Source organism: Falco punctatus (genome assembly GCF_963210335.1).
Source record: "Falco punctatus genome assembly, chromosome: 9".
Lineage (NCBI taxonomy): Eukaryota > Metazoa > Chordata > Aves > Falconiformes > Falconidae > Falco > Falco punctatus.
This window is the reverse complement of record NC_137589.1, coordinates 31018115-31033401: the sequence shown is the minus strand read 5'-3', so window position 1 is coordinate 31033401 and position 15287 is coordinate 31018115. Positions and strand designations below refer to the sequence as shown.

At 40.4% G+C, this 15287-nt stretch overlaps 2 protein-coding genes across 4 annotated transcripts in view; one reads left to right on the top strand and one right to left on the bottom strand.

Moving 5' to 3' along the window:
• The window catches only part of SLK (STE20 like kinase), a 52099-nt gene extending 39077 nt beyond the window's left edge, over window positions 1–13022 (bottom strand). The window contains exon 1 of one of the 3 annotated variants that reach the window (XM_080402554.1): window positions 12140–13022. In XM_080402554.1, coding sequence (XP_080258680.1) covers window positions 12140–12289 — 150 coding nt within the window. In that variant the 5' untranslated portion in view covers window positions 12290–13022. The remainder of the gene's footprint in view (window positions 1–12139) is intronic. The other 2 variants (XM_080402553.1, XM_080402555.1) reach the window with 2 other exon arrangements.
• Window positions 13023–13175: 153 nt separating this feature from the next.
• STN1 (STN1 subunit of CST complex) overlaps window positions 13176–15287 on the top strand; it is a 54066-nt gene continuing 51954 nt past the window's right edge. Inside the window, exon 1 of the mRNA XM_080402566.1 lies at window positions 13176–13273. The gene's annotated coding sequence lies outside the window, so the exon portion shown is untranslated. The remainder of the gene's footprint in view (window positions 13274–15287) is intronic.

Here is a 15287-nt window from a genome sequence, read left to right as displayed (position 1 = left end):
GAGCCAATTCATATTCTCTTTATGGTATTAATATGTTTAAAAAAGAATGGGAAATTTAAAACTCTAGAGGGAAGTTATTGCTTCCTTATGTACACATCTTTAAGACAATCTAATAGAAACCAACTGCAAAGACAGAAGCAACAATAACAACAAAAAATATTTAAGCCGGTCTTTCAACTCTTTAATGTCAAAAAGTTATTTTCAAGTCAGTTCTACAATGAACTTTATTAATTACAAATCCACTATGTTGACGTGTGCTATTTAATGCTTGTGCAGTCTGTGACTTTCTTGTGAGTCTTAATTAATGACCCTAAAGCTACATACCATCTCACTGAAGTGAAATCTTCTGACAGGCAAGTTAGAAAGGTTGCCTCATATGCTTTATAATGACCTAGCTATCTTTGTGCTGCAAGTACGACATCTCAGGAGATGAGAAAGAGCCATCTGAATAAACATTTGGTATTCCTTGAAAATTGGCTATTCAAGTGCTATAAAAAATAGCATCTTGGGTTCTGTAAGTAAACTTCTCCATATTCAGCACAGTTAGACCATGCTTCTGATGTTCCTTTCAGATTAACCGTTTGGTTTGTTGGGTTTTTTTTAACTAATTTAAACAACATAGCAATTAAGAAAACTGACTACTTTGAGAAACTATATGAATGCAAATCCTATTATTTATCAGCTGATTTCAAAAGAAATTACAATTTAGGAGCATGCTGCTGATGATAATCTTTTTCAAATTCTGATGCTTGTACTTGCTGTTTGCCATTTGACTGATTAGTTTAATTCCTTCAGAATTTACATGATGTGCTAATGATAAATAAAAATGGCTATAGGAATAATTGCATTACTTGATAAAATTATTAAAAACAAATCAAGACAAAATACTCCAACTCTCTTTGCAGAGCTTGAGGCACAAAATATGCAAAGGGAAAACTTGCTTTACTCAGACTTCTACAGCTAATGAATTGGTGAGCCTTCTGTTGGCAAAGGATTTTCATGCAATGTAGGAACAATGTTCTTCCTCAGAAGATAGAACTGCCAACTATCATGATACTGTAAAACGCTGCAAACAGTTAAACACACAAGATGTTCAAGAGGAAGTACTGCTCTCTTTTTGAAGCAGAGAGCTGTCTTTTGTTGGATATTTGTACAGTGAGGGAATGCAGAATTCCATTCATTTTGGACAATTATCTAAGCCATCTCTTGCTTCAAAACACTCTGCTCACCCTGAAATTCAATTCAGTTTCCGTACTTTCCTCATACAGGTAAATTTAGTGCCAAATAAGAAGTCTTACAAAATTTTCATTCCTTCTAGCAGCTCTGTAGCATACCTAAAGTAGAGAAAAGAATCACCACCGGAAACCAAACCAGGAACATAGGCTTTTCATAAATTTCCCGTTAACAATAGGTCTACACAAGAACATTCTTCTAGCATGGATGTCAGTAATCCAAAGGGACAGAACTACTGATTGATAAGAATACCAACTGCCTTTTTATCAGTATTGTTGCTATCCGCAGATGATTTATACAACAGAAGTATGTCTATTTTTTCTTTTGTTCTGACAAAAAGCATTCATCTGACATACCTTAACAACTTCAGAACATCAATATGCCACCTTCATGCTTCCTTTTTATAGCTATTTAAGCCAATGCTAACACTGTCCTGTAATTTTTCCCTTACATCAGCACTGTCACTTGTCTGGTCCTCCCGTGAGCTGGTCTGGCGAGCCAAGAAGATTACATGTACAATCAGCTTTTGAGTGGCTTAGTTTCTTGAACCAGATCATCATGGGGTTGGCAAGCACCAGACCTGTCACAAGAAACGAGGTGGGAACAGGAATACACTGCCAGAACCCTGGCTGCATTGACTTGCATCATCAGAAACTTGTGGAAACCAGTCACGGTAATGGTAAAGGCCCAGCCACTCCTCATTCAAAAGTCACTTCTGCACTTACTGAAGCTATTGAAATGGACCACTTTGAGAAGATGTATTATTGACTGTTGCACTTAATATCACATTTTCCATACTGTTTTAGTACTTTCCAGACATTCAAAAGAACTTTCTTCATATTGCGCTGGCTCAAAGGTGAGGTCCCATGCTGGACTACTAAAGACTAGGAAGTTACAACAGCATCAATAAACATTGAAATGGACAACACAAACAGAAGAGTTAACAAGCCTGTACACTAGCTAATTTTTATATTTCACTTTTAAATGCTATGGGAGGTGTGTAGTTTTTTGTTTTTATTTAAGCGTAACACATTAACAAACAACTTCTAGGGCTGACCAGAACACCTAAGTTTGCTACTCAAAGGCAGCTTAAGGTTCTTGCTACAGCCAAAAACAAAGGAGGCCTTTTCAGGTACCCCAGCTACTCCTGTCAATCAATAAGAAACACTTGACAGTATTCTTGTTTATATGGTGATCCTTAAGCTTTCAGACTTCCCACCCCAGAGATGAAAAGTAGCAGACAGGGCTTCCTTTTTTCAGGTTACTTATAAATTTGGTTAGTGCGTCTTCACTATTAGTAAAATCTAGTTGGAAAGGGTGAAAGAGTAAAAAAAAAGCTTGGCTTAACTCTAAAGAGTATCCATTTCTCCACGTTACTGGAATGATCGGAGTTTGTTTTGGGGATAATTCCTATTCAAACTCTTCTGACCACATTTCCCAACAGCAATCACAGTTCACAGTTTTCATGGTGTAATGTAGTTGCACAGACCTATGGTTCTGATCCATGAATATCCAGCACTGAAAAACAGAGCTGCTTGCCTGAACAGTGAACTGAAACATTTGTAGCATCTGCAGAAGTTGAGCAAGTAAAAGAATGAGAGAAAAATTAAAATCATTAAAGGGTCAAGCAGTTGTCTTATAAAAAGCAGACTAAAAAGGTTGGGCCTCTTCAAACAGGGAAAGCTGAAGGTGGGGCAGGAACATGACTGAACTGTACAAAATAAAAAATGGCATAATATGAATTGAATAAAGCCTGATAGAGACAAAGGCTGTGAAGGAGATGAGGTTTACTGCAACATGCTAATTCTTGCTGAAACACTTCAACTGACATTTCTCCATTAAGGTTTTAACGTATTCTGATTACAAAGTATTAGCTCCCTTCCTGGTTAAAGTACTGCTTAGAAATACAAGTGAAAAGTCATCTTCTATAATGTGAAATCTAGACATGCTAGAGAAAAGTTTTGGTTTGACAGCATAAGTCTATGCCAAGGGAACCATTACCTACAAGCTAAAGAAAGAATAAATTTCAGCGCAAGTCTTGCCAAGTAATTACTGTATCATCAACAAAATTACAATAGCTTCCCTCAGAACAGTTTTCTGAATCATGGTTATGACTAAACATTTCTAGAGAAAAAAACCCAGTTCCTTAAAGTCCTCCTTAAACAAGAAAGTCTCGGACAGATCTAAAATGGTGTTCAAAGCGATACAAAGAAAGTAAAGGGTCAGTCTTCTCCAATTCATTATCAAGTTACATGGTTTCCAAAACTATTCTGCCTTAGCATGGGGATTCATCATTGCTTTCATGCTGCATAAAAAAACTTTGACATAGACAAAACTTAAGTTCTAGGGCAATGGTTCCCCAAAAAACTTTGGCAGACTGTACAGTTGCCCTTCCACTCTCTGCTCGCTCACTCATTTTGAGTAACTGCATTAATGCAACTTCAAAAAAAATATTTCTGAAAATAATAAAAGTTCCTTTGCTTGTCATGGCCTCCTTCAGTTCCAGATTTTCTGAAACAACAACCAACAGATTAATTTTTAAGACCAACACTTTCAAGTTATACTCACTTAGCCCTCTGTAGTAAAGGGGAGATTTAGCAAATTGTTAATGCTAATCAATAAATTGATTTGACTACTGTAGTACAATCCTACTTTTTCACTTCTTGATATTCTTCTTCATAGAAAAATCAGTAAAAATTAAGAATCACATCACAGAATAGCATGCTTCTGGTAATCAGAACCTTCTTCAAAGCCAGGTTTTGGGTAGAACTTGATTGAAGCATGAACCTATGCTTGAACAAGTTCTTGCTCTAGGCTACAGGTAATTAACTAAATAGAAAAGGGCTCAAAATATAAACATGGCTACATGAAGGGGGAAAAACATCTTCCTTAGCTTCCATATCACCATTCATGCTTAGCTGTTTTACATTAACCTCTCTATATAAACACACACAATCCCACAGAATACTGCAAACCAGTCTTCATCCAGAAGACTAAAAATAAACAAGAAAAATCTGTAACTTTAATATTGTAACTTGCTTTTACATACATTTATAACTGCTTTAAGAAATAGTTTTTCCTCCTAAACCCAAATATGATAGTTTAAGTAGGTACATTAAATATATGAAGAATCTTCCATTACTATTTTATTGTGAATTTTTTGCTTTAGGTAAGTCTGCTGCTGAGTGTACTTTAGTTGGTTTATATCATGAATGTAGAGCATGCTCAACGGAAAATTTGAAATGCAACGGAAAATTAACATTTACAGTAAAGCCTTAATTTTTTTGTTGGAAGTATGAATACCATTGCAGAATGATCTGAGGTAGTCTAGTAGCTTTTTGTGATTATTACTCAGCCAATTTTATTGCCTGATATAATTCAAACATATTCTGCAAGTACTAGGTCTGCGTTCTCTCTAAAAGATTCTTTCCCACTTTGGGGGTGGGAGGAAGTGTTTCCACATGACATACTTGACAGTTAAGGTGTCTTTCAAGCATTCCATACTGTAATCACATTATAAAACAATTAAAAAATTAATTAGAGGGAGTGACAATATGTATTTTACATGGGTTTAGAGAAAAACTGTAAAACAGCATTCTTTTTTTGTTTTTGTGGTTTTTTACTCTGGGCTATTAATTCAGTCTGCTTTGTTTTTTAACTGCAAATTTCATGGCTTTTCCATCGCTGGAACAATCCAAACAGTATCGAATGAAAAGAGAGCACAAGCATTGTGTTTGAATAAAGACAGACAATAGGCAAAAGAGGTGAGACAATATGAATTTATCAATTCTATGTATAATCTGAATATAATTAAGAGTTATTGGGGGAGCACAAAGAAGCAAAGACCAAAAAAGTATTCACAAATAACACTTCAGGCACCAGGGTCTCAAGGAATTAATTTAAGATCTCAAACCAGAGAGTTTAAATACATGCTGCCTATTTTACACAGATAACTGTCATCGAAGGAGAATGATGTTTATGATCTTACGAGATTCTCAAAACATGGGTCATGGCCCATGAAATATGTAAGGCCCATTCATAACTGCATTCAATTAAAAAAAAAAATCCCAAACTGGGGATTGTGGCATTTGCAATACAAACTGAACAAATAATTTCTTCTACACTGTTTATGAGGTAGTCAAAACTAGAATATGAATCGCCACTAAAAGAAACTTGTGAACTACTGCTCTGCAACAACAGCATGTTTTACTGCTTGGAAGGTTGCGTTAATGAAGGACTACTTTCCTGCCAAAGATTAAGCTCAAAAGGTTTAATAAATTTGCCTACAAAACTTGTTCAAAAAACAGAAATAATGCCACAACATTTTTTTAGCTCCTATATCAGAATTATTTGATTATATAGACTGCATTTGACTTAGATATGAAGAATTATTTCACCAAGTTAGAACAGCTTTAAAGAAGCTTCATTCTGCAGTCTACTTGACAACATTAACAGGTACATTGAGCTTACACCTAAAATCTAAAGTTTTACTCTCCAGAGAAGAAACCAGCAGTCCAAGGACTTACACTAATAGTTAGCTAAGAAATATGAAATATCACTTGACGTGAAAAACAGGAACTTTTATAAACGTAGATAAATAAAATTAAATAATTATTTCCTATTTACTTCAGAGTTTTAAACAGTTTATGTAACTGTGCTCACATCTTGGAAAAGATGACTGCCTTACCAAGGTGATCACGAGCACCCTATATTTATTCTCCACAAACTTGTCAGCAGTTTTAATTCTGAATGCAACAGACAGACAACACATTACTCATAAGTTAAGTATTGTGATGCTGATTTTAAGCCAAGTGACTTGAAGATGTCCAAAAACTGAGATATGAAACATGTGCTACACTACTTCAGAGTACTTCCTTGCTACAGACAAAATGGGAAGGAGATACGACCTTCTGCAAATAGCCATTTTAAACAAGAAAGTTATCTCAGTTTACAATCTACAGATTACTTTCTTGCACTACTTGTTTCCTCAGAAAACTTAGCTAGAGTGACAATAGGTGTAAAGAGCTCTGGAAAGCTTTCCCCTTGATACATTTCCCAGGGTTTAAAACACTGATACTGCCTTTTCTCTATGTGGTGTCTTCAACATGCTAAAACTGCAATAGCATGAAAATAAGATAACTTTATAGAGCAACTCACCAAGCTGATCAGCAAGACTAAAATAGTTTGTCTTCTGTGAACAGTCATGCATCTTTTTTCATCTAGACCATACCATACACAGCAGCCCTAAAATACTGAGGCTACTCAAAGAAATTACTGTTCTTGGCAAGCTTTAGATAAAGTTTTAGTTCTATTTCACTTAGACTAAATATTTAAAATTGAGCATTGCCATCTTATACATTATCTCTTGAGAGTAAATCAACTTTCTTCTCCATCTACTAATGCCTCTATTGCTAAACAAAGCAACATGGCGTTTAAGTGAATATTATTAATTCAGATCTCCTGAGGACAATTGCACTATTTTACTGTTCCAGTTTAATCTGAGGTCAATTCATACAGTCAATTATGAATGAAAATAGATTAGAACAAAATATATTTAGTATAGCAAACAATTTTAATCAAAACTGCCAGAAGTTTTGCACTGATCCATTCTTATGTGTTAAAATTCCATGTAGGACAGTCTCATCTGCTCTTTCATTCCAGGTGTAGGTTTATGGCAGAGTCACGCATGAAACTTCAGATTCACAAAATGCAGTTATTTGGCTGGAAATTTTCAAACGTGAATTTCTCTTCCAACTAGTACTGAACACACAAGATTACCAACCAATTCAAGCAGTAACCTTCCACAGGGAACTGTATCTTTTATACAGGAATATTCACAAGTTCCAACAGCTTCAACAAATTCTTTTAAAGAATTAATGGAGCTAATGACACCAGGTCAGCCAAAGAACAGACAAAACCCAGTCTATCAGTGCTTCAGCTTAACTATGAAGTGGTCAAAATCTATTCTTGTGAGTGTTAAGTTACAGATGTAACCCACCCTAGCAAGTGGCATGATACATTAGTATCATTAATATAAATTCAAGTTGCAACATCCAATTACAGGAGTTATTTAGAAAAACGTGTGTAAGGCCATAGAAACTAGGAAACAAATTCTCCTTGCTCTGCCCTTGTTTTGTTTTCAGGTCAGACTAATTAAGGTATTTTCTATGATTAGAAAATAAGTTATGATGTTAGTGGTATGCAAAAAGTACTTCTAAGAAGCCAACTACCAGTTCATATTTTAGCATTAAAAGTAGTTAAGGCTACACTATCATCAAATGAAATAACTGGTCCTGTCTTATTAAATCACTATTTAAAAATTCTATTTGTTTCCACCTGCTGTAGAACATATTAAGGCAAAAACAAGCTGTCCTGTAAGTCGTATAGGTACATTACAGATAAGATTGTTTTAAATACAGAATCAAAAGCTTAAGTTAAATGCATCAACATCATCAGTTTACTGGACTTGAAGAAACACTATCATCAAAAGTCCATTATCATTAGCCAGACATGAGTTTGTATTGGCCATTATTGCAAATATAAGTATAAATGAATACTTAATGTAGTTGTAATTTTCAGAAGATAATATATTTGGTTAATACTGTTCACCATGATTATGGCTATCAGTTTTCACAACATTTCTTCTCTGAACCTAAAAAGAAAGCAGAATAGGCTTCTAACCAAGCACCAGTTTATTGCTAAGAGTTGGAAAACTTGTCTTAGTAACTGTAAATCAAACACAAATATTTGATTTTCCAAATTCCTATAAGAATCTTGTATACACAACGCTTACAACATCTTAGATTCAGGGTAATAAATGGGATACCATAAATGGGCAGAATACTCTAACTCACACTAAGAAACATGAATGCAATTCAAAATCAGACAAGTGCAAAGGACACACTAATAGTCATTCATCAATTTCTATTAAAATACATTTAGACTCTATATTCTCTCTATATACACATACCATATATAGGTACCCTGTATCTTATATAGTATAACGCCACATATATTCTACCACTACAGAATCTGTTCCAATAGAAGACATAAAACTAGTTTGTTTGTACAGATGGTACCCATAATTATCATAATGATGGCAAAACCACCATTAATTTCTTGGATGTGCATCCTTTAGTGAAGAGCTCAGAGATGACGCCAACTAAACAACTAGGAAAATGCCCTTCTGCAACACAAGTGTTCTTATATTAGTGTCCAATGTTCTTACTGATTCTTACAGCCAAAAGAGGCTGGCAAATTTTACTGAAATATAGTCCCAGCACTTTATTTCATTCAAAAGTTTAACTCCAGAAGATATCCGCATTTTAATTAGTTATGAGCATCTGTACGATAACTATTGTCAACCAGAAGCTTTAGCAAGAAAGAGCCACAAAACACATTAGCCATTTTAAAGGTCTGTTTTCACACCATCCGAACATTACCTTCTGGGAATTTAGAAAGTAGCTTGAAGCTGATGAAAGTCTTTTAACACACTGATTTACCTTAAAGCAATGTTTACTATGTGCACTGAACTGATATTAAATACAACAGGGCAATATAACCCACAATAAAGTAACATGATATAATAATGTAACTATTTCCTAAAGCAAACTGGTTACAATTAACTTTAACACTAAGAGCCTAAGATTTTTCAGGAGACTTAACCTGTTCAAATCAAGAGCAGTTTCAAACCATCTCTTTTTTAAAAAAAAAAAAAACAACACAACAAACCAAAGAGTAGTTTGTGATCTAACTGTCAGATTTCAAAGCTGAAATCAGCCTCCAATGATAGTATTACACTTTTTCAGTGGCTGTCAGAATCTTGGCAGTCCATTCAGTAGTTCCATGAAAGGCAGTTAAACTGGATTGGAAAAAAAAAAATCTATCATCAGCAACCTCAACATTCTTTTTACAAGGACCATCACCTGAAGTACTGGCAAGGGTCTATAAACTGAAAAAGGATGGAAAACTACACCATTATTCATTAGCCAACAGGAAAAAGAAAAAAAAGTGGCTAAAAGTGGCCTGTTTGAAGAGGCTGAAAGGGGCTAGAAAGAAAAGTTCTGTGCAACCATAAACCTTTACCATTAGTAACTGCAGTTACATAGCTCCTCTGATCACCAGAGACTTAAAACAGCAGTCAAAACACTTAAGAGTATTTCTAAACATTACTTAGAAGTTAGTGAATACAAAATGTATGAATTGTCAGAGCTAAGAAAGCTTTAGAAAACTAGAACCAAGAGCTTCAAAGGAAATAAGCTCTTCTAGTAATTTGGCTAAGTTATTAAAAAAATAAGCAAGACCCTTGTACTTGACTGGGAAGAAGGGGAAATGAATCGTAAGTTTCAATACCCTTAAGACTTCTGTATTACAAAACTAGTTATCACTAGGCATAGCATTTTTTATGTAAATAATTTAATCAGCTAGGCTTCACAGTACTGGCAGAATAATTTAAAAGTTGATTTTGAGTTTTTATTTATTCGATAGGTTGTCAGAAGATGAGTTACACAACAAAACCAAATACTTCTCTATGTGAAATCATAGCATGTAACCCATCTAACCTATTTCTAATTAGAAGTCCAAAGTACACAAAGCCTTATTTATCTGGCAATTCTCTTTTATTATATCTTTGCCAAAACCCTGTCACACACTGACTCCTAGGATCTTAAAAGACAAATGTAATTTTGACAAATGTAACTGACACTAGGGTATTGGGAAACCCCAACAAACAAAAAAACCAACACAAAAAAGCCCATGACATAAAATTAAAATCCCAAAAGCTCCCACACTTACATTACTTAAAGAAAAAGTCTTCAAACATGGACAGTTTTGTTCTAGTTTATAGTTTTGGTTTCAAAATTTGAGAGCAACTTGAATGGCTACTCTTGCAGTTTCTCATTTGAGGAGTACATCCAAGTAAGAACAACGTAACACACCTTTGCTTTCAGAACAGTTTCTTGCCAAGCACACTTCTACGCAGGAATAGAAGTACAGTTAGTGTGCATGTGTAATCCTGTGTCTCAGACTAGATGGAAACAAAATGACTGCTGCTGAATACATGCAGTAGGAGACTTCTAAAGTGGGAATTTTTTTCCAGTGATACTAGTACCTGCTCATTACATGTGCTATGTTCAACACATTTACCAGTGTAACTGCAAGTGTAATTCTAACTACAATTTTTAAAATAGGATTTAGTTTTGAAAAATTAAATTTCAACAGTTAACACTATAATTTCACATTCAGAAATAAATCTCAAAGTGAAAAATCACAAAGTACACTGAAACGCTAAATTTACCAGTTGTCTAGCTCACACCTTCCTCTACAGACCACTGCTAATACAGACGTGCCTAGAGATAAACATGAAGTGAGAAGAGGTTTGTGGATGGGAGGGGAAAGGCATGTGGGGGAGGAGGAGATGGTTTATATTTAGTATTGTACCTTTGAGGCTTCCCCAGTCATCTCTATAGGACAGAACATTACATTCACAAAAAGGGAATCAAAACTCCACTATGAAGTTTAAATAAACATCAGTACTCTGCAAATGCTGTTAGAGACAACATTATGTTTTTATAGTTGCCAAGCTTTATGATCTAGCAACTCTAGACATATTTCTCAGTCATTATGATAAGAAAAAAAAAAATCTCTGGTCTTCCACACTGACATCAGAACCAACAACAAAATAATCTAGATGCTTTTAAAATAGAACACTGACACAAATTCCAAGGGTGACACCACCCCCCCCCCCCCCCCCCCCATCTAGCATTCTGAACTAACTCTGGCATTTTTGTTGAAATTTACAAACAGGTAACACCACAGTACAGTAACATCTAAAATAACTTTATCAAAAATAGTACAGGTTTCATGAATACCCAGACTTTATAAACTCTCAAATGCAGTACTCTAAATATAAATGTTTCTTGACTAAATTAGTTCTCAGAAACACTGTAAACCCTATTCTTTCTCATACCATTTTTCCAGTCTCGAAAACCTGCTCCAGACACTCAATTCATGTCAGTTGCCCAACTCCCTCATGCTTATCCTTCATGATGCTTTTCCCACACTATCCCTAAACCAAATGTAGAGCATTAACGCTCATTCAGAATGGGAAAAGTAGCTAGAGATTCGCCTGAAAGCTACAGTCTTGTCAAACACTTAGCAGTGCTGTATCTACATCATTGTACTCTACTCTGCTTGATGACTTCCAGATAAGCATCCTTAAAAACAGTACTTATACCAGTATACTTCGAGATTTAAAGATCAAACAATTGGGACGAGTTAGGAGATCCAACACAGGAACTCCGCCACGTAAAGAAAGCCAAGATAACACAACTATTTGATTCAACTCCACATGGAAGGAGACAGAACGCCCATTAGAAGTGACACGAACTCGGCCCTAAAAACTAAGCACGGGGCACACAAGCCAATTTTACTGTTCGTTGGCTTCCCTCCGTACCGAAACTTAAAAAAAAAAATAATATGGGAACTTCACACCTAAGAAAATACAGCCTTTGTATGGTTAGAAGCCGTACTGTCCACGAGTCCAAAAAACTCCAAACAGAGAAGCCAGCGACTCTGCAGCGGGCAGGGTGGAGCAGAAGGCGGGACAATGACCTAATAGGTCTTTTCTATCTTTAGTTTCATGAGCCGCCGCGGAGCAGAGGCGGCCGGGCCACGCCGAGCACCGGGCCAGCCGCGGCACCGGGCGCTAGGGGGGCGGCAGGTGGGCGCCGCGCTGACCGGCCTGGCGCCGTCCTGCGGCAGCCGGGTGCTCGCAGCCCGTACCCCAGGCGACGGAGCTTACAGCGAGGCACGGTTCACACGGCGCCGAGCTCAGAAGCGATCGCACCAGTCGGGTTTTAGCTACGAGCAACACTGCGCGCGATTCGAGCTGCCCGCTCGCCCTTACCTTGAACACTTTACCGAAAGCACCATCTCCCAGCTCTCCTATAATTTCCCAGAACTCCTCAGGGTTCAAGTCCCTCTTGACGTGCTCGTACTGTTTCTTCTTCTTCTCACCACCCAGCTTGAAGATCTTCCGAAAGTTGAAGAAGGACATTTTTCCTCCTGCCGAGGGCGGCCGACCTCCAGGCGGCCGGGCGGCTGGAGGGGGCGGGCGGCGGCTGGCGGTGCCCCCTCAGCCCGCCGTGACCATCCGGAGCGGGCGGTCCTGCCGGGCGCGATCCCCACGGGGCCCGAGGAAAGTCCTCACGCCGCTGGGAAGCCGTCACCGCCGGGCGCTGAGGGGAACCAGCACCCCGAGATCCCCCCGGAGCCCCCCGCAGGGGCCGGGCCCTCGATGCCGGCCGCGTCGGTCCTCTCCCGCGACGGTCCCGGCGGTCCCTGCCTACTCGGCCGGGCCGGTGGCCATCGCGTCAGCAACAAGTGCCGGGCTCCCTCCCCGGGGCGGGCGGGGCGCAGGACGGAGCCCGAGGAGCGGGGGGGCGGTGGGACGGCGGCTGCGCGCCGGGCGGGGGGAGCGGCCACCCGGCTGCCCGCCGAGGGCGCTCCCGCCGCGGAGAAGGGGGCGGATGTGGGGAGGGGGCTGCCCCACTCCCGGCTCCCGGCCGGTGCCCTCCCGCAGCGGGGCCCCGCGGCGTTCCGGGATGGCAGAGCGGAGACAGGCGGCGTTCACCCCCGGTCTCTCCCTCCCTCTCCCTCTCTTTCTCCCGCTCGCTCCCCCACCCTCTCACGGAGCGGGACCCGGGCGGCACCGTTTCCTGCGGGGCGGGGCTGCGCCTCCCCCCACACTCCTCCTCCTCCGCCCGCAGCCGGCGCGTGCGCGCGACCCGTGCCCTCGCCCCTCTTCCCGCGCTCCCGGAACCGCCTCGCGCCCCCGCCGCCGCCGCCGCCCCGCGCCAGCGCACGCGCGCCCCTGCCCCCGCCATGCGCATGCGCCACACCGACACCCGACACCCCCCTCCGCGCGCCACTCCCCCCCCACCGGTTCGTCGCCGCCAAAGGCGGGGAAGAGGCGGGGCCTTCCATTGCGTCACGCGCGGTGGCGGCGCGAACCAATAGCAGCGCGCCGAGCCTCCGGCGGGTAAGTTGGTGCCTGGCCCGCAGGTGGGGGGGCTCCCTCCCGCCTCTCCCCGGGGCCTGGCCAGCAGCGGGCCCTCCTCCGTTTATTCCCTTTTTCCTTGGGAGTAGGCTGCGTACTCGCAGCTGGGGGGAGAAGGAAGTGACTTTTCCCTTTTGTCCTCTGGTAGCCGTTATGGGAGGGCTGTGTGGAAAAGGGAGCCTTCAGCTCCTGCTGAGTTGCTTATCCTGAAGAACGCCTTGCTCCTTTATCTACGGTCAGCTGTCCCGCGTAGGGAAGGTCTCCTCAGTCCTGTGGTAAATTGAGGGGAGAGCTCCCTTTCAGGGCTGGCTGGGGATCTTGAGCTCCTCTTTCCAGTAGACTCCCTCCTCCGCCCACGGTGTTCCCAGGTGCGGTGTGGGAGCTGCAGGGCTGAGAGGCTCTCTTGGTCTGCCAGGAGCCTTGTGGTGCCTCTTGGAGGGTTTGGGCTTGGGAGTGGCTCTCTGAGGAAGCTGTTGGCAGAAGGTGGCAATGCTGGAAGACCTTTTTTTGTGGGCCAGTGCTGTTCCTAGACCTGCCGCTGGTTTGTCACAGCATTCAGTCGTGGCAGGGTGTGAGGTTAACATGCCACATGTGTTTGCTCGCATCTTGTGAGATACCATCAGTGGGACGGGCTGGAGTTTCCCTACCTCACAACATCTTCCCACAAGGGATTCTTTCATCAGCCTGGCATATGATAGTGTTTTAATAGTTGTGTTGTTTATATGCCACCAAATGTGTGGTATGTTTTCACGTGAAAGCGGTAAGGGGCAATTAGCAGGCATCTTGGAGGTAAGGTTTAGGCTGACAGGAGGCAGGTATGCCATCCGCCTTGCAGTTAAGGCAACGATGTGAGACCTAAGAGGGATCTGACAATGAGTCCAATGCTTAGTGAAAATCATGTGGTGCCTTATCCTTACATGCACCTGAGTGCCTGCAGTTAACATTAGCATTATAAGCTTCTAAAGATAAAGCCTCTGGTGTGTATCATTTTTCAGACCATTTTATTAGCATGACAGTAGTTTGCTGTCTAAGGAGGGTAGTCTATGTGTAAACTTAGTAATGATGAGGCATTGAGATGCACCAGTTGTGGGGATTATATGGCAGCCTCACAGTCTCCTTGAAATGAGCATGACTGAAAGGGATTTCAGCAAAGGACTTGTCTAATAGTACAGGTGTTTGTAGTAATGAAGACTAGAAGAGTGGTTCAGAAGGAAGTAGGGGCACAGAAGGAGCCTGGAAGTGAACTTTGCATCATGTGTTAACGGTGGGTTTTTTTAGCTGAAGGATGCTGGGGTAGAAGCATTTAAAGAATATGTTGGCGTATGTTGAGTAATTAGTGGTGCTAATAGTATTAGTGTACAGGAACACACTACACTGTGCTGGGTGCTGTCCTGCCGCAGAACAAGGACATGGTCCCTGCCACAACAAGTTACTGAATCAAACAAAAATTTTGTGTTGTGAGTTGTTTTCTTTGATTTGTATAAAATCACTTTCAAGAGTAGTACTACTCTATGCATAGAGAACTTTTCAGATACTCTTGCTAACCTGATAGCAGTCCTGACCTGTAATAATCAGCATTGGTTAATTTAGAAATGAACCTGGCCTTTGTGGTTCCTTTGTTCCAACACCTTGGCCACAGAATGTAAAACTTTTGGGGAGTGTGTTAAAGCTGAGAGTGTTCATGTGTTTAACAGTAATACCAAAAAACAACTGCAATCCAAATGAGATGTTTTCCTTTATCCTCTATGATCTGCCTGGCTGGCTGTACCGATTAACTTAATTTGCAGGTTTCATGCAGATAGTTTAGATTAAATACAATAACAAAGAATGTGATTGATAAGGTTTCTCCAGTGTTACCAGCAGCAATTTAGCTTGTGGAATCTTAATTTTTTTTCTTTTCCCTCTCCCTAACACCTTTTTTTTTTGTGTGTGTGTGCACCCCTTCAGGTGGGATGATAGCTTTAATTTGAACATTAAAATAAAACGATAACTTTAA